This window comes from Toxotes jaculatrix, chromosome 18, assembly GCF_017976425.1.
Source record: "Toxotes jaculatrix isolate fToxJac2 chromosome 18, fToxJac2.pri, whole genome shotgun sequence".
Taxonomy (NCBI): Eukaryota; Metazoa; Chordata; class Actinopteri; family Toxotidae; genus Toxotes; species Toxotes jaculatrix.
Window position 1 is genome coordinate 4,150,202 of NC_054411.1, and position 18,886 is coordinate 4,169,087.

The window sequence follows — 18,886 nt, forward strand, 5'->3', positions numbered from 1 at the left end:
TTTTGTCGTCTTCTCCTGTTACGATTTACATGTTTATACACTTTACTGTTATTTTAATGACCAATCTCACATCTTTTGGCTAAAACTGGTACATTTACAGCAAAGCTGATCAATGCACATTGTCCCTGTTGACTAAATGAATTAATAAATGCATACATGTAAAACAAACCACGAAACATCTATACAGAAACGCAATCATTTTCCAAAAAAAGTCTAAATGAGATATGTCCTTCATTATAGAAGTGAACACAACATGCCCCAATTGTAAAACAAAAGCTCTAAAAAAAAAAACAACAAAAAAACAAGAATGTTTTGTCTGAGTACAGGAAGGAAAAGAAAAATAAAGTCATACACATTTATGAATAAACAGAAGGCACCAACCGAGCAAAGATCTTGTCAGGAGTCAATAAACAGGGTTTTTGTTTACTGATATCTCAGTAGATACACTCATCTGAACCTGTGTTTTCAGTTTCTGCAGCTTAAAGAAGCTTTTCTTAATGCAGCACTTTTAGGTCACCACACTGGTCAATCAGAACTGTATTACACAGTCTGCAATGAGTCAGTGAAGCATTCGAATATCTTAGTCCTTTGATCAATTCAGATATTTAGACTGGCTTAGAATTATCGACACTTTAAAGTCTTCAGATGCCGATAAATGTCAAATGAATTCAGTGTACCTCCGTCTATTCTACACACAAATGGGCTGTAAAAGACTCAGAAAGGCACAACGGTTTGAATCAGTGGGTGTTAAAGCTGTTTAAGTACTTGCATAAGGTAGTTACACTCACTACATTCAACAGGAACAAGTCTGTTTTATTAAATTATATATGTAATTTATTTCCATTGCATACACACACACACACATTCTCTGCCAACAGAGCTTCACTTATTTACAAAAACTTTACACACTTATAAAATAGTGCACTGTCTCAGACACACAAGGATAAATATACATATAAGAGTTTCCAGGAGAAATGTATACAAGTGATAATTGGCACATCCAGGAGGCCGGCTTCATCACCAGCTTTGCATAATGTTTCCTATTCGTCTACCTATAGGTCTAACACACTATTTGTCAAACAGACCATTAAAACAGGCACATTTTGCAAGTGCACCTTCAACATATACAGAAAGTACTGAGCTTTAGACAGCTGCAATAAAAATCCCTTTAAAAATAGCCCGAGCCAGGGATCCAGCCCCTTTAGTCATTCAAGATGGATATTCTTAAAAATAATCATACCCCTAAGGAAAATATCTAGTAGCCCCAAAAAGCCCACATTCAATTTACCGCTGATTTCAGAGGAAAACTGGAGGTAAACTTAACACACACTTTAGTGCAATTAGCAATATAAGAAGCTTCATTTTAAAAGACTACAAAATGATTTAAAGCATTAAAAAAGTCAAATGTACCTTTAAAAAAAACCTGAAGATTTATATAGATTAGATTGGGCAACAGCGACATCTACTGGTTATAAACAGCAAGAACAGACATGATGCACATAGTCCCGGTTAAAAAAAAAAAAAGATTGTTCAAATGTTGTTGCTCATTAATGAATCTCTTTGATGGCTGTTTCCCAGTTAAGAAATGTTCTTTGTGATTTGTCGTCAACCCGAGCCAGTTCAAAAATGTATAAATAAGCTGGTCCTGCTCAGGAAATGTGCCTGTAGACCCACAGTTTCAAATCAGTGACTTCTTTGTGATCCGTTGTTTCTCACTCATACTCACTACATGTTTTTCAGTTTTTCTTCTCATCTCCTGGTAAGAAGTAAGGGTTTTCGTGGCCTTGAACCAGGTAGGAGTAACGGGATGGAGCTTTACCTTTGAAGGTCTTCATTCCATCTGGGTTGAGATCGTACGATCCCGTCTGAAATGTCAGTGAAAGCAGTCAGTCAGAGTATCGGTGTCTTTTAGACGCAGGGACTTCACGTATTCACTCACAAACGCCCACAAAAGCCAAGAACACACACAGACAATAACCACAGTCACCAACGTGCAGTGAAAAACTATTCATGACTATTCCCAAACTAGCATCAGCAGAGTTTCTTTGAACTGTCACTCACTAGACTTTGCATGAACATGAAAGCGTGCTGCTTTCCACAACAGTCACAGATCTCTCACGAAGCTTCCCATCACCTTAAACCCCCACCACCGTGATTCTCACTGTGGCCTGTCTAAAACATCAGCCGGGGGCATCAAGGAAAATCAGAATCTAAAAGCAAAGCCATGCCTTACCTTTTTCCATCCTTTCTTTTTCGGCTGAAAACCCTAAAGCAACACACTGGGAGTCAGGAAAAGCAGGGAGCATGGGTGGGAGTTACATGCTAGCACTGTGTTAACATTCTGGATGATTGGGTTAAACAGACCGGTGTGCACGGGGTTGAAAACATATCAACAAAGCATCTAATGTGTCACTGAAGTGATACAGGATGGTCGCTGTACCCACTGAGCATGGATTTGCTGATTTGCAGGTCAAAAAACACGGTCCTACCTACACACTGATGAAATATAGTGATTGAAATGATACCGAAACAACGGTTCTACAGAAGCTAAAAGAAACACACTTTTAACCTAGAACTACATGTGTTTTTCCCCTGCAAATGATCAAATCATTATGGGTTTAAGGTTAATAAGCGAGTGCGATCTGGATGCAAGATGGTGGGTCAACACTGATCAAATTGATTTGTGGATGATCGACACTATGCAAGACTGTTAGTCCGAGGATTGGCGGTTAGTCAGACGACTGAGACGACAGAAGAACTGCGATAACTCACCAATCCATTGGTTTGAGGCTTTTTCTCCACCAAGTTTCCAGAGCTGCTGCCTTCTGTCATCTCTATGGAATGAGCTGCATCCCAGTTAGTGGAGGCACGAGGGATGGGAGTGATGCCTGCGGGCCAGGGTTGGTTTAAGTCACCTGATGAGTATGGACTGCTGTCGTAGTCTGGCTTACTCTTTGAGCATCTCGTGCTGAAAAGTAAAATGAGTAACATGAATGATTTAAATTATAGGTATTCAACTGACGTTAAAACACAGTTTCTTGTATCTGATGTATAAAAACCAATAAACTTAATTTTTCAACAAAACTTTTACATCTACAGATCTGCAAGCCATATTTTTTTAATGTTCCCACCAGCAGAGGTATATGAGCAAAGCCAGGATCAGGATGAGAAGAATTCCTCCTAGTACACAGGAGATGACCACCACTGCCAGCAGAGCCGCTGTAAAGACACAATTTAAGACGTATTATCAATTTATGCAAGTCAGTGCATATTTGTTTCTACAGCTGCTACATTACTTTGCTTTTGAAATAGTGTTGTTACTCACAGTCACTGCAGTTGAATCCAGCGTATCCAAATGAACATCTGAAGGAAAACAGAGCAGTTAAATGCAATGATATTCATTTTTCATGGCTGTCCTGTAGCATCTTAATGGAGTTTAACACTAAATGCACACGTAACTTTACTTCACCCCACACACTGATGCACAGACACCTCACAGATGACGTGCAAAACTTACCCTGTGAACCATATGAAAAATCTGTGTACTCACGGTTGGCATGTGTCGCCCACTGCCCTCTGGCCACTTGGACAAGCTACAAAAAGAAACACAATAACTGAAACACACACACAAAACGTTCTGCACACAGAGATTGAAATGAGAACATAACAAGCTACAGTTTCAGACTCAGCCATGGTGAGATGGAGAAGTACTGTACGCCTGGTTATGCATGAAATGGAAACATGAGCACAACAAGAGCCTCTTCATATGGAGGCTGCATCATGACCTTTTCAAATAAGCATATAATAGCATATTATGTCCTTCCTGGAAAAGGAACTATATGGAACATAACATCTGACGCTAAAGGTCTTATTCTTTATTAGAGCTTCCTATAGGCAATCTCCTTGGTCACAACACTCCACAGAAGGAGAAAGCTGTGATTCTTCCACGTGTTTCCAGGGAAACAACCCCATTAAAAAGAAATAAATTATAGAGATAAATGAAGTAAGGGTCAAGGGTCAGCGTGGAGAAAAAGCACCAGCTCTTGACCTTGTCCCGGAGTCTCACTCCCTGTTGTTTCTCCCCCTTATTCTCACACACAAGTATTTCAGTGAGGCTACGGAGGTTTTGTTACAGTTCTCTTAACTGTAGCTCAGCTGGGAAATTTTCAGTCGCGTTTGTTCTCAGACGCTGTGGGTCATCTGCTTTTACAGCCTATACTCAAAGCAGCAGAGCACAATAAAGGATTTCAAACATAGACATTACATGAATCCTAGAACATTACTCAAACCTAACACTAATCTCGATAAAGAAGATAAATGGAGAATATTAGATAGTCGCTTTTACCTCTGCAGCTGGTGTTTGAGTACACCATGGAGATGTAGCCCTCTTTACAGAAACAAACAGCCTTGCCGTTTGTGTTTTTGCAAGTTGTACTGGAGACCTCACAAGGTAATGGCTGCTGCTTGCACAGATCTGTACCTGAGACAGAGTACATATAAAACACGTATGAAGAAATAATGTATTATATCCCGTGGCCACTAAATGTCAGGTTCCCCTTTGAAAACAAACTGCATTTCCCTTGGCTTGGTTGGTATACTAGCAGTACTTACTTGTGAATGTAACATTGGTCAAAATTCCATTGGATATAGCCTCACTAATGGCCTGATCGACAGATTGTTGAGTGGCGTTGGAGCTATCAAAGATGTTGTTCACACTTGCTCTCACACTTCCTGGTCTGGAGAATCACAGAGATTATAGAACAGCTAAGAAATCTTTTGTAACTTGTGGCATAATGTGTTTGTGCGGCAGGAGAAAGAGATAGTACTCACTGAAGTTCAACAACATCAGATCGTATATACCCCGGCTGATTGTTGAGGGCATCTCTAAGCTATGAAAAAGAATAAACGTGTGGTTTAATGACTGAGAGAGGGATACTATAACTATTCATCTTGCTTCACTAACTCATGACTTACCGCTGTTGAGATGTTAGCCGCCGTCTTTTGGAATATTTCCGAGGACCTGTCGCTCATTTGAGTTTGAAATGTCAAGGACGTGAAATGGAGCTCACCTGGGAACACTTGGGCTGAGAGGAGAGGAGGAGAAGGGAAAATAAATCAAAAGATCTTTCAGCAAAGAGTTTCATGGCCAACGCCCCATTACGATTTCCTCATCTGACCAGACATTAAATGCTGTTACGTCCTTACCAGGTACGCAGCTGTCTTTTAGCAGGTAGCTACCAGACAGACACTGGCAAGTGCCATTAAGACAGACGCTTTCAAGTGGGCATGGGACAGACGGACACACTGATGAGAGATGGAAGAAAAATTCGGCATTAAACAACTGGCCAACTAATTTCATGAGAGCTGAATCTGTTAAGCCTTCAATAACTAAAATAAGTGAACTAAACTTATTTACACAATCAGCAAGCAAAGCAACATTATCATTCATTTAGAGTTGTGTTTCTGGCTACCTGATGAATATAAGTCCAATATTCCCTCAGTTTTAACTGTTTTTGGCCTCTACCTGTGGGGAATATCTGGCTCTACAGCTGGTAAATATTTTTTTGGAGTGTTGTTTGTGCAAAGCAGCCTCTTGCTACAGTTGGGAGTGGTAGAGGTAAACCAAAACAGTAAACCTGTATAGCTGCTTTAACATCCAGTGTAACATCTTCTCTGTTTTTCTCATTATAAACGAAAGCAATGATTTTCCCTGACTGGGTTGACTAATGTAATCCTGCAGTAGTGTTTGGTTGGAATTAAAAACCTGTATATACCAGGACTATAATACAACACTTTAGAAAAAGTTACAAACCGATGACTGGGCTCAGAGTAGTTATGGGTGGGGCTTCTGTGGTGGAGTTGCTGGTGGTGACCTCTGTTGGTTGCAGGGTGGTGGTGAGTGAGGCTGTTGTAGTGCTACTGACTGGTTCGGTTGAATGAGTCAAAGTGGTGATTTGTGTAGTGGGGCTGGTCACTGTTCGATGAAAAAATGATTAAAGATCAGTCCAAAGACATTTAAACTATAGCCAGTAACATACAGTTCAATTTCCTGTGTAAAGCTGCAGAAGGCAAAATTATCAGACAGAAATTATCATTTACCCAAATCTCAAATAGAGCCTACGAAAAGCTGTAAGGCTTTAACAGGTCTGACTCGGCATTTAATTATTTTATGGGAGAGAAATCTACAGAGGAGAGTTTTCCATTAGCAACAAATCACATATAGTTTACAATACTGCACACAATGCTCCAGAGCACAGCATCCGTTTTTTGACTGATTTCCTACTTTCTACACCAGCGTTGGTTTCAGTTGAGACAAAGGAAGTTGGACAGACTTAAAACTTGCTTGTGATAGGTAATTCAAGATGTTGGCCTTGTTTTTATTAATTTGCATATTTTTTTATCAAATTCATCGTGTTGGGTCTCAGAGCTTATGCAGGCTTTAAATACATATTCAGGTGTTCAAAGAAGAAGATTAAAATGCTGTGGCATTCAAAAAGCATTCAAACACCAGGTTTTACAGTAATTTCTGTCTCACCTCCATGTTATTGTAAGAACACACATGAGCACTCATCATGCTGTTAGTCCTACCTCCAAGGGTTGTTGTTGAGGGACTAAGGGTGGTGGTATTTCCAGTAGGGAGTGCGGTGCTACTGCCTGGGGAGGTGTTTGGAGGGACAGAACTGGAGGTGGAGATAGAAGTAGGTGAAGAGAGTGGGGGTCCAGCTGTCAGTGTTGTGTTTGTGCTGATGGTAGAGGACGAGGTTGTGGTAGTGGGTACGGGAGTCGCAAGAGAGGTGTTAGTAGAATTTGCGGGTGTAGCTGTAGTTAGTGTAGCTGTAGACGTTTCTTGAGTTACTGGACTTGCAGTTGTGCTGTTGCTGGTTTGTGTGGTTGCTGGAGCTGGAGCTGTTGTGATGTTGCTCAGCTGTGTCGTGGCTATAATTGCAGTTGTGTTGTTGCTTGTTTGTGTAGCCAGTGCAGTTGTAGTTATGCTGTTAGAGGTGTGTGTCATTGGTGTAGTCATAGTTGTGCCGTTGCTTGTGTGGGTGATCGGTGTGGTCATAGTCGTACCATTTGTGTGTATCATCGATGTAGTCATTGTTGTGTCGTTGCTGGTGTGTGTGATTGGTGTAGTCATAGCTGTGCCATTGTTTGTGTCTATGATTGGTGTAGTCATAGCTGTGCCATTGTTTGTGTCTGTGATTGGTGTAGTCATAGCTGTGCCATTGTTTGCGTCAGTGATTGGTGTAGTCATAGCTGTGCCATTGTTTGTGTCTGTGATTGGTGTAGTCATAGTTGTGCCATTGTTTGCGTCTGTGATTGGTGTAGTCATAGCTGTGCCATTGTTTGCGTCAGTGATTGGTGTAGTCATAGCTGTGCCATTGTTTGTGTCTGTGATTGGTGTAGTCATAGTTGTGCCATTGTTTGTGTCTGTGATTGGTGTAGTCATAGTTGTGCCATTGTTTGCGTCTGTGACTGGTGTAGTCATAGCTGTACCATTGTTTGTGTCTGTGATTGGTGTAGTCATAGCTGTGCCATTGTTTGCGTCTGTGATTGGTGTAGTCATAGTTGTGCCATTGTTTGTGCCTATGATTGGTGTAGTCATAGCTGTGCTGTTACTTGTTTGTATGATTGGTGTAGTCATAGTTGTGCTGTTACTTGTGTTTATGATTGGCGTAGTCATAGTTGTGCTGTTACTTGTTTGTATGATTGGTGTAGTCATAGTTGTGCTGTTACTTGTGTTTATGATTGGTGTAGTCATAGTTGTGCTGTTACTTGTGTTTATGATTGGTGTAGTCATGTTTGTGCCATTGTTTGTGCCTGTGATTGCTGTAGTCATAGTTGTGCTGTTACTTGTGCCTGTGATTGGTGTAGTCATAGTTGTGCTGTTACTTGTGTTTATGATTGGTGTAGTCATGTTTGTGCCATTGTTTGTGCCTGTGATTGGTGTAGTCATTGTTGTGCTGTTACTTGTGTGTGTGATTGGTGTAGTCATATTTGTGCCATTGTTTGCGTCTGTGAATGGTGTAGTCAGGGTAAGGGTGATTGGTGTAGTCATAGTTGTAGTGCCGTTGCTTGTGTGCGTTTCTGGTGTGGTCATAGTTATGTCATTGGTGTGTGTGATTGGCGTACTTGTAGCTGATGTATGATTGCTGGTCATTGTTTGATCTGAAGCAGATGTGGTGGTTGTATTTGTAGTCTCACTAGCGTTGGTGGGATGGCTTGTCACTGGGCTTGTAGTGGACAACACTGTAGCATTGTATGGAGCTGATGGAGAGTTAGTCGGACTGTCAGTGGTGAAGTTACTGTTGTCAGTTACGGTGCTGTTGACTGTTCCTGTAGTCATCCTGGATTCGGTGCTTGAATCTACATGGGTGGTTGATGGTTCCACGGTTGAAGATCCTGTGGTGCCATTTTCTTTAGTTGTAGGTGAAGATGTGAAGCGCTCTAAAGTGATTGGTTCTGAAGTTGTAAGACTGCTGGTCCCGTTGTCGCTGCTTGAATTTGAGCTTGCTGTTACAGCTGTGATTGATTCTCCAGTAGTGGTGATGTTTCCTACAGCCAAAACAAAAGCACAAAAAATAATCAGCTCATAGCCTTCTCTTCCATGGGCATATGTAGCTAAAATCTTCGGGCGTCCAAATATATGATATCACCCATAAGCAAAGCGAAAATTCAAACCATCATGTAACACCCCCTGAAAATCTTTTTTGTTTCTGCTAACCCCCAGTGGTTTAACTTCTAGAGGTAGGACTATTAAGTGTTTTTAGAGACATCCTGCTAAAAAAAATAATTTACTTGAATTTACTTTTGACTTGAAGTTTGTTGTACTGTTATTTTAACAAAAATGTGTACTTTTACAGACAGATGCCATTGTTAATACATACAGTAAGATCTTGGAACTGTCCAATACAATGTGTCAGTAATACATTTGATTTGAGAGGTTTGTGTAACTACAGTGACATATTGTGAATAAAATTAAATTTAAAAATTGAAACTTTGCATCACACCCTGCATAGTACTAATGGCTCAGTAGGCACTTTTAAGACAGAGAGGGCAACAAGGTAGTGTCTTAAATAAACATTTAACCCTAAGTGCATAAAAACTTGACAAAAGTCGTCACTCAGCAGATAAGAAATACCAAAAGTGACGGCTGTTTACAACACCAACATGTGTCAGTCACAAGTGCTGCCAACTTCATTTGACCATCTTAAAGGAGAGAGTTGCCTCCTGTTTGTTCAGTGTGCTGCTGTGACACCTGTTCCCATTTAGCCTGCTCCCACTCTCTGCTTTGCATTTATAGGGGAACAGAGGAAGCCCGAGGGCAGCTTGAGGAGCGCTGCAAACAGTAGGAGGTCTTAGATAATGGCTTAGCCTGTTTACCTCAGCATCTCATCTATTTGCATTGAATGATTATATTCAAAGCCCCTTTTCAGCAGCCAGAGAGACGACATATTGCTCGGAGCCAGTGGACGCCTTACACAAACAGTTTTCCCCGGCAAGTCATCTCAAAAGAACAAGGAAGTGGTGAGAAAACCAAGACTAATATCAGATCCTGAGCATGATTTGATTATTTTCTGTGTGACTTCATGTCTTTGTCACTTAGTAACCAAGACTCATTTAGAGATGAAAAAAAAAAAAACCCACAGGCTCCACACCCTGTGACAGATGACTTTTATGGATACCTGCCTTTGAAAAACATGTACTAGGACAATGGAATAAGACATTAAGAAATCAATGATGATACATAAGTGATGAAAGATGAGAAAACATATATAGTCTACACTAACACTAATGTTGTTAGTGGTCATAAAGTAAAGGAGTGGCAGAGTTAGACATCTATATGTGGAGCAGCATAGCATGAGATCTTTTCTGTAAAACACATATATTTTGTGACTGGCTCATCTAGATTAAAACTCAAGGGCAACGGACTAATCTTACTGGATGTCCAGAGATCAAGATTAATAAAAAAAAAAAAAAAACCCTCTTAAATCAGATCTAGCTGATTAGCCCTGTGTGTTACATTTTCCTCTGCATCGTTTGCAAGAACTTATGTGTTCCCATCAGCGGCTGAATAGAAGGTCAAGCATTTCACAGCACTTCATTCCTGCATACCTTACATTCTACTTAAATCTGACAAGCACGTTTTATTTGCTTTTTTCAAAAACACATCACATCTTGGCCATTTTTCAGATTCCTATTGCTTTATCGAAACCTGGCAGCCAGTTTCAGTTTACGCTCCATCCTGATTATTCAGGTGTGTGTGACCTGGCCCAATGTGGTGGCTGCGTACCAATAAGCTAGTGTCAGTGCCAGCAGGTAGATTTGTACTAAAAGCCTGTGGAAGGCCTTAACATTTTAGAAATACAGTTTTAATCATTCAACACACAAGCCTGTAGCCCAGTGGTTAGAAAGTTAGAGTAACATTAGCTCTACAGGTGTGGACACATGAACTAAGTCTTAGTTCAAGAGTCTTATCAGCTCTGTGTGTGTTGAGAAACCACTTTTTTATCAGCGTCTTTCATCTTTACTTAATTGTCTGAATGGAAAGTTTACAGTGTACCAGTCTGTCCCTGCATCTTGACTAATGATACGCACAAACAAATCATTAATTTTGGACAAGGTCAGTTAGAAGAGGGCATTGGAAAGTAAAGAGAGAGTTCTGTCTGGGAGATGATTTTCTACTGAATAAAACAATAAGTTCCTGTCAAAACTAATGCCCCAATATGATAAAATTTGGCACAGTTTATGTCCCTGTCAGGATGAACTGTAATCACGTTGTTCATCTCCTGACTTTATATATAGGACCATCATCAAGTCAAATTTTTAATTTAAACTAATACAACAAACTGTGCCTAAGTACAGTCTTACAAAGGTGCTAGCATGGTGGTAGGCTAGTCTTGTTATGGCTTGCTATCTCTCAAATAATACGAGACTAATAAATGATGCAAAGCTCCTCATTCTGAATTTAATTATTCCAAATATTAATTTCTTATCATTTAGTGTGGAAAAACATTATCTAAGAGTTTAATCATTTCAAGCAGCCCTGATTAAAAACATGGTTCATAACGGTCTCTTGATCAAAAACTCAAAAAGTTTAAGGAATGTAACATCTAAGGGTATTACTGATTACCAATGTGACACCTAAGGGTGTTATATTGGTTCCTGAAGTGGTAAGATCTGAATTAATGCCAGACTTGATATGAAATCAAAGCATTATTACACTTTGAGCATTATAAAATGTAGAAATAAATTGGCAGCACTGATGAGTTACATAATCTAATGCTGTCCTTTATTACCATTTTAAAGGTCCCAATCAGTAAACTATTGCCACCCTTATCACCTTGTACTACTATACCGACCATCTATCTAATGTAATACCATCAAGTCATTACATAAGCGCAACGGAGAAGAGAGGTTACTGCTTAGGAAAATTACAAAATCAGTCCTTCTGCAGCATCACCTGTCAGCACTACCATAATGATGGGAAAAAGAAAAACTATGAGAGGTTTTGTGTGTGATAACACTTCTAACATTCCCTCTATTCTTGTGATTCATGTACATAAAAATTCTGATATGAGTTTGGCAATACACCCTACTGCAATGACCTTGTAAAGGCTCAGTTTGTTCCCTGTGGCTTTCACAAGCAGCGATTATGGTTTGATTATGGTTTGATGTTGCTGTCAGCAAGATGTTACAACTGAGACCTTGAAAATGCCATATTCAGCAAAGGCTCCTGATATGTTGAGATATTTCTGATACCCATCATGAATAATCAGCAAAAGATATGGAAAGAATGTTATGGTCTCACCATTAAAAAAAAAACCTAGACTCTATTTATGGACACGGGGGGAAGTGATGAACAAAAGGGTTATTGTAATCGACAAAAATGTGTGTGTGTGTGCAGCTTAACATAAACAAATGTTGTGGTCTGTGATATTTGCTTCCACCTTAAAAGTTCAGTAGTGCTTCTCTCTTTCTGTTGACAAAGGAATGTGAGCCATAAATGAAGTGCGCAGAATCAACTGCGACCAAGTTTCACTGAGCGTCCATGACGCCAAAGACGGATACAACAATAGTTGCAACAATGTGTGTTTAAAATTACCCACAAACCACAGCATTTCTTAAAGTGCATATTAGCAGCCCAACGCCTTTGTTTTTTGACTTTGACAGAGCTGCTGGCACGGCTTCTCAGTCCCCTGCGATTGTGACGGTACCAAGAGGCTGGAGACGTTTGTTAAACCCATTTAAAACAATGTAAACAGACAGTTAATGTAATATAGTTGAAACAGTGGCGTAATCAAGAGCACAGTCTGCGTTGCACGTCTGACAGGGAGCCCTGTCTTTAAGGATTTAACCTACAGCCGGATAATCCCCTGCAGACACAAAAGGGATGACTGGGTCAGGCAGGGTGACATGTGGGTCTAAGGTCGGCCTGCGAACACATACACACACACTCAGGAGGATATGGATAAGAAGGTCCGGCTTTGCCTACTGAGAGGTATTCCTTTGGTCCAACTCTAGTAAGAACACCCGCTACTTGGTTTGACAAACTATCACTATGCTGAAGCCACTTAAAAGCTGCCACGCCTCTCCACTTCTATCTTTCCTTTTCTTTTACAATGTGGAAATCAAACAAGTGCAGTGTGGGAGTGTATCTGTTGCCAAGGAGACGTCTGCTTCCAGCTGTCAAAGCTTCGCCTTACTTCAAATCACTAACAGACAGAGACGGAGCTCGACTTTGGCGTCGATGCTCTTGTTTCAGCTCAGTGCGGCACTTCAGGGGATTTCTGTTCGTGCAACACAGTAGCACTTCTGTGAAGTACCTGTTCATGAAGGGACTGTCAGATCCAGTTCCCCTAACACAACCTCAACTTCCTGCACATGCTGCCACTCCCTAGGAGTAAATCCCCCTCTGTAGTGATGGCACAACTCTGGGCGAGGGATACTAATTCCCTGAAGGAATCCGAGGACAAACAATTTCCTCATTTCTCAACGTTGTCACGAAATATTTTCAGTTCATGAGCACGTTCCTGTAATATTTCACCACACGCAGCAGCACTGCACGAGACCTGATTAAAGAATGCACACAGAGCAGGAGGGGAACTGACAGGTTGTGACCCCACAGTCAGGAAAAGCCTGAGGCCAAAAGGCAGGATCTCATTAGGAGACAGAGGTGTCATGTGGGGAGCTGACCTATAGCGTGTGTGTGTGTGTGTTTCAGAAATCATGCGGTATGGCATCTGAAACAAGCTGATCAAAGAAGAGACCGCTGGAGGCATCCTGGACTATAGCTCTCAGCTAATTACTGGTCACACTTTGGGTCCCTTTGCTGGCTAATGAGAGTGAGCATTTCTAACATGCTGCTTTATGACCCCCTGATATTTAAAGGTGCCCATCCCTGTGTTACAATCCTCAATGTACACACACAAATACAAACAGGTCAGTTTCCCTCAGTGTCCAGTTCTAAGGGGAAACCTTGCCGGAGGGCTGGCACATCAAAGCGACGCAGCTTACGCCGGTTCATCAGGGGCGACCTCAAAGGACAGAGAGGGAGCTTTTATTTTGATCAACCAACAGTCCATCATCCTGCTGCGTGTCCCGTGTTGACAGTCCTGATCAGAGGATGCACCCGTGCCTCATATGGTGGACATACAGCTCTAGATTACATGGTTAAAATAAATTTCTTGACGTCAGTAAGAATGAAAGATGTATAAAAAAACGGCTGACAATTGATCAGTTATTAAAACCGTTTTGTTTGACTAACTGATTAACTTCAATCATTGAATCTAACTGAGTTTCGGCTTAATGACGGTATATACAATGACACAAAAGAAAGCTGTCAGCTGTCTACCCCTGCAGTATCTCTGATTGGATTAGATCATTACAGGACTGCTTTATCGCAGTATTGGATTTGCTGTTATTATTATCATTACTATTATTTGCTTTCATCAATGCGACAAAAAGCCATGATTGATTTCTAAGCTCCTTCATTCACTGGATGGTGATACACAGTGGTTGTGTATCATTAACACATGAGAAATAAACATGACTGAGCAAAATTAAAGCCCTGACTCCCTGTCCTGCTAGGACTTTGCTCTTTTTGAGCTGGTCTGTCATTAAAACTTCATCTTGGCCAGGACTGTGGCTCTTCCTGCTGCTGACAAGACAGACTTGATGCCTGACACACGTGTGCAGCCCTACACAAACAGCCACACACACATTATCAGCACAGCTAAGAAAGTCACGGTGGTTTAACAATTAGTTTTGCACTAGGATACGCAGAGTGGCATGCCAAACAAATTAAAAGAGGCTAAATATCTTATCTCCGTCTGTATTATATGTCATACTGTGGGTCAGTTTCTTTTGTTCCTCTTTGATCAGACGGACGCCAATTTAAGCGGCGTCCTCAATAGGCGGAGGCAGACAGAAATGAGTTCTCTGTATCTGAGCAAACAGGGCTCTTACACTGTAACTCGGAGGTAACAGATGGCTCCCTGGAGCAAGAGCTCACTCGCAGGGCCTCTGCACATATCATATCCAATTAAAGCTCCGCCAGCACATGCTTTCCAATTACAGACTGAGATTTACTGCCCTGGAGCAGGTCTAATCCAACAGGAGGGAGCCACAGAGGAAGAAAAGACAGGGGAAGAAATGGCAGAGCAACAAGTGCGCATGAAAAGTGGATGTAAAAACAATGTAACAGCAGACGTAAGGGTGTCAAATGAGGAAGATCAAATTAGGTATTCATTTTACAGAGAAACAAGGAGAGGAAGAACTGAGTCATACGCAAACAACATTGCTGTTGATTGAACCTGAACTCTATCCCACTGATAACATACAATGATGACTAAAAAAAGGCTGTATAATGTGTGCGAGTACATGAGTCTAGAGCTAGAGTCATTTTTAAAGCAACAATGACAAGTATTCTCCGGGTTTCAGTCTCAAATGTGACAATTTGTAGTTTTAATGTCACATATAGCAGTAAACTGAGCATCTTGAGGTTTTAGACTGTTAGTCAGACAAATAAAGCCACCTGAAGACACGATAGTGGCCTCTGAGAAATAGCGAATGGCACTTTTTCACTATTTTTTAAGTAATTAATTAAGAAAATAATAATCAGATCAGCTGATAATAAAGATAACCATAGCTGCAGCCCTACACGAGTCCTGTCTCATTCCTACAACTGTCTGTTAACTCCTGAGCAGATCTTGCATGGTCTGGTAATGACCTCACAGTGACTAGCCTGTAAAACATGACACATGTGGAGAAGATATGACAACTGTAAGTGGTGTGAGGGGAAGCAGTGGCAGAGGACAGAGAGTCAGGCATTTAAAGAACTCTGCTCCTTTCTCTCTGGAAGATTTTTTGTAGGGGGCACAAGAAAACGTGGCGCCAGACTCAGTGGAGGATGATCGCAACCCTCAGGAGGTCTTTTCATCTGGACTTCTTTACTGCTACTTCAGACACACTCAGTCATGCCCTAAACTGGAGCCTCCATCACTTTCAAGCCTTCCTCTAACTCTGTGTTTTCTATACAAGTAGGACACATGACAGGAGGGGAAATATGCAAACAGCCTGCAGGCTCCCAGGGAGGCTTTGGCACATGACAGTGACAGACTCTGAGTCTTCATATGAGAACTTTTAAACACAGAGATGCACTTCAGAACGGTCCAGAATAATACAAAAGGGTGACCAATGGATTTAACTGCAGCTAAGCTCAGCGACGCAGCGTACAGTGGAGGGTTCATCAAAATTCCTCAGGCAGCTTCACCACGCTGTCGAGGGGGTACGCTGATGCACACACAGAGTAAACTTTGTGTGTGGAGTGCGCTGCTCTTCAGGGAGCTGGCTGTTGTTTGACCGTTGCCTCCTTGCTGGCATCTGTCCACCCCCAGTGAGCTTTGAGTCATACTGAAGGAGCAGTGAGTCAGGGTAAGAGACTATTTGGGGAAACCCCACCCCCATGAATGTGTAGTGAAAAACAGAAGAAAGATGCATTTTTCTTAAAAACTTGAATAAATTGAACAAGATAACAAAAAAATCCTCTTTCCTGTCAGGAACAGGTTAAAGAACAGCTGCTGGACAGCACAGCAGAATATTTTCAGGATATTTTAATATGATTTCCATGATTTATACAACTATTGATTTCTTTTTTGGGGTCTATGATACTTTCTACGTTGTATCAATTGTTTGTTCATGTGATTCAGTCCTCTAGGTCTTTAGTGCTTATTTGATAATATACAGCAAGCTAATATCAGACACTGAATGCCTGTCCATTTCTTGATAAAGGCTGATGGACTCGATAAATGTTGGTCTTTATCAATAGTCACTGTATAAACATTGGGGACAGAATTAGAAATATACATCCAATACTTTCTCGTTTCTATCCCTGACAGTCTGATACGAACTACTTTTTAAATTAAAAAAGATTATTAACAATTAACCAAGTTTCTAAGATTGTTTTTAAATAAAATAAATTGCAGTGAATGTTCCTGTGTGTGCGTTTCTGTATATACCCCTTTCATAAGACAATAATGACAATGTAACACATAATACACATGAATAGTGATTAGAAATCAATATCAATATTCAGTTTATGTAAATATAAAATAGTATAAAGGACCTGAATACACGACCACTTGTAAGGATGTTTAAAGATGAACTGAAGTTAAACAACTGTTAAACTAGTAAAAAAATAAAACGTTTTTCCAGGGTTCAAATTCCAAATCAAGCGCGTGTTATGTTGAAGGAAACACACAGTTACAAACAGTTTGGTAGCTTAGTAAACACTGTAAAAGTAAACAACACTCACCTCTGGCGACAGATGCCAGCAGAAACACGACAGGCAGACAGCTGAGAAACATGTTCCGAGTCTCCGGTTCTTCTGAAGAGAACCAGCCGGTTTAACGGTGAATGTAACGGTACTGTTCAGACGCTGTCTCCACCAGACTGCTACAGGTGGCTCTTACTGGAAGCTGCAGCCTCCCGCAGCATTAAAAGCTTTAGTCCCTCCTCTGATTGGACGGGCTCCGCTGTCACTCATCATTACTGTACTGGAGCTGCACGGCTCTGCCTCCACCCAGGGGCCGGTGCTCCGACCGTAAACCTGTCTTCAGCTGTACAGAAACGGAGAAAGCCGCTGTACAATAAAATTCTATTTTTAGCTGATCGTTTACACAAATGTAAAGAGTGAGTTAATAAGTGATCTGCTCTGATACAGTTGGGTTGGGCAACTGTAAATACACCGAAAAGACAAGCATGACCATCATAATGTAAAACCCTGACAGAAATATTAAGAATTGATAACAATTTTCACTTACCAGATCACCAAAGTCATTAGGATTCTTCCACTGGGGACCATGAATGCCTGTACAAAATCTCATGGCAATCCACCCACACTGCCATAGAGCCACGTCACCATCACAAAGAAAAAATATACAGATTAAAAAAAGGCACAATGGACAAATCGAGAACTGTATTGAATGGATTAAAAAATATATACATATATAGATTCCCTGGCAAAGTGTACACCAAGGAAATTCCATTCATATTTGGCTTTTTCTATCATCTGTGAATAAATAGTTTCAACACTACATGTCACACAATGACCAACCCATAATCCAAATAATAAAGCGCTTAATCAAATACAGCCTAACTGACTTTTTCCATACAAACATTCAGTCTGATCTGTATGCCATGGCACGTTTGATGTTTTTCTTCAAAATTTTCACCAAAAGAACAAAAACCAACAATTTTATGTGAATTATCGCTATTTTATTCTAAAAATCCAAATACTACAGTACAGCTGCATACTTGATATACTTGTGCCACTGTACTGTCCTCTCACTGAGCAAAGTTTCAATCGGTTCTCTGTGTTGTCTCTCAAGCATCTGTAAGTTTGGGTTAAAATTTGGCCTCTAGCAGCAGCATTAAGCACTGGACCATGATTGGGTCAATCTGACTTTGAAATGAATTTGATTTCTGTGGCTTGATATCCACGCAGGTAATGTGAAACTGAAGTTTGTGATGGCGTGATGTGGTTTGCAGTAAAAACAACCTGACTGTGAGACCTGTGCTTCTTATGTAGGTGTATCAATATGTTTTGTGGAAGTTTAGATGATAAAAACTGTGTGGTGAGCTGATTTCCATTCACTGTTGAATCGTGCCATCTGCTTCCCTTGTCAGAGTTTTTTTGTGATGTCATTGTCCAAAAATGAGAACATGTAACATAAGAGCACAAACTTATTCTGACAACAACATAATAAACCCTCGCCTAGGTCTTTCCTTTCTGTTCATGTTGTTCATTGTGGACCAAATGGGCTCAACCATCTTAGGCTAAATTGGCTTTGTCAGGATATGACCTGATGATATGAAAAGAAAGGATCCTTAAACATTACTCTGCTATGTTCTCAGTGGTTATGTAAAATCTGAGACAGTCTTACGAAGCACAGTAAACAAAACATGCAATTGCTGCCAGAGCTTTGTATTTGCTTCACTTGAGTAAAGTGCTTAAAAGTTCAGTTCAACCAAATGACAGACTTTTTTGGAAGCATCTGGTTTTTGTTTTGTTTGCTATCTTTGAATCTTAATTTAATGAAGGTTTAGTAATCAAAATGCCATAACTAAATAAAGCGGGTACAAGGGACCGATCTGTAAACTTTCCTCTCTGACATTCAGGTACAGAACCTTCTGTTGAAGGTGATTTTTCCTCATAGCTAATGGTTTCACACTCACACAAAGGTCTGAAACCTCATCACATCAGAGCTAATACCTGTTTTTAACAGGTCAGATCCTCATAGAAACAACTACTGCTTAAAATAATAAACAGTCAGTGACTATTTTCCAGGAAGTATTTTTTTTTGTGTGTGTAGTATGAATGCAT

General features: G+C 40.6%; 1 protein-coding gene across 3 annotated transcripts; it reads right to left on the reverse strand.

The window, feature by feature from the left end:
- Positions 1 to 589: 589 nt before the first annotated feature.
- On the reverse strand, positions 590 to 16,957 carry si:ch211-198m17.1 (uncharacterized threonine-rich GPI-anchored glycoprotein PJ4664.02). 3 transcript variants are annotated; one of them, XM_041063492.1, is made up of 15 exons: positions 16,817 to 16,957; positions 6,589 to 8,556; positions 5,925 to 5,974; positions 5,813 to 5,873; positions 5,206 to 5,304; positions 4,975 to 5,084; positions 4,831 to 4,889; positions 4,612 to 4,736; positions 4,346 to 4,480; positions 3,551 to 3,593; positions 3,326 to 3,363; positions 3,132 to 3,219; positions 2,773 to 2,968; positions 2,234 to 2,266; positions 590 to 1,865 (listed from the first exon to the last, which is right to left on the reverse strand). In XM_041063492.1, exons 1-15 carry the CDS (start codon positions 16,866 to 16,868, stop codon positions 1,737 to 1,739), a joined length of 3,186 nt encoding a protein of 1,061 aa, XP_040919426.1. In that variant the 5' UTR covers positions 16,869 to 16,957; the 3' UTR covers positions 590 to 1,736. The 3 variants fall into 3 exon arrangements, with proteins under 3 accessions (XP_040919426.1, XP_040919424.1, XP_040919425.1); XM_041063490.1 differs by having other exon boundaries at positions 591 to 1,865; positions 5,813 to 5,974; XM_041063491.1 differs by lacking the exon at positions 2,234 to 2,266 and having other exon boundaries at positions 592 to 1,865; positions 5,813 to 5,974.
- Between the last annotated feature and the right edge of the window lie 1,929 nt (positions 16,958 to 18,886).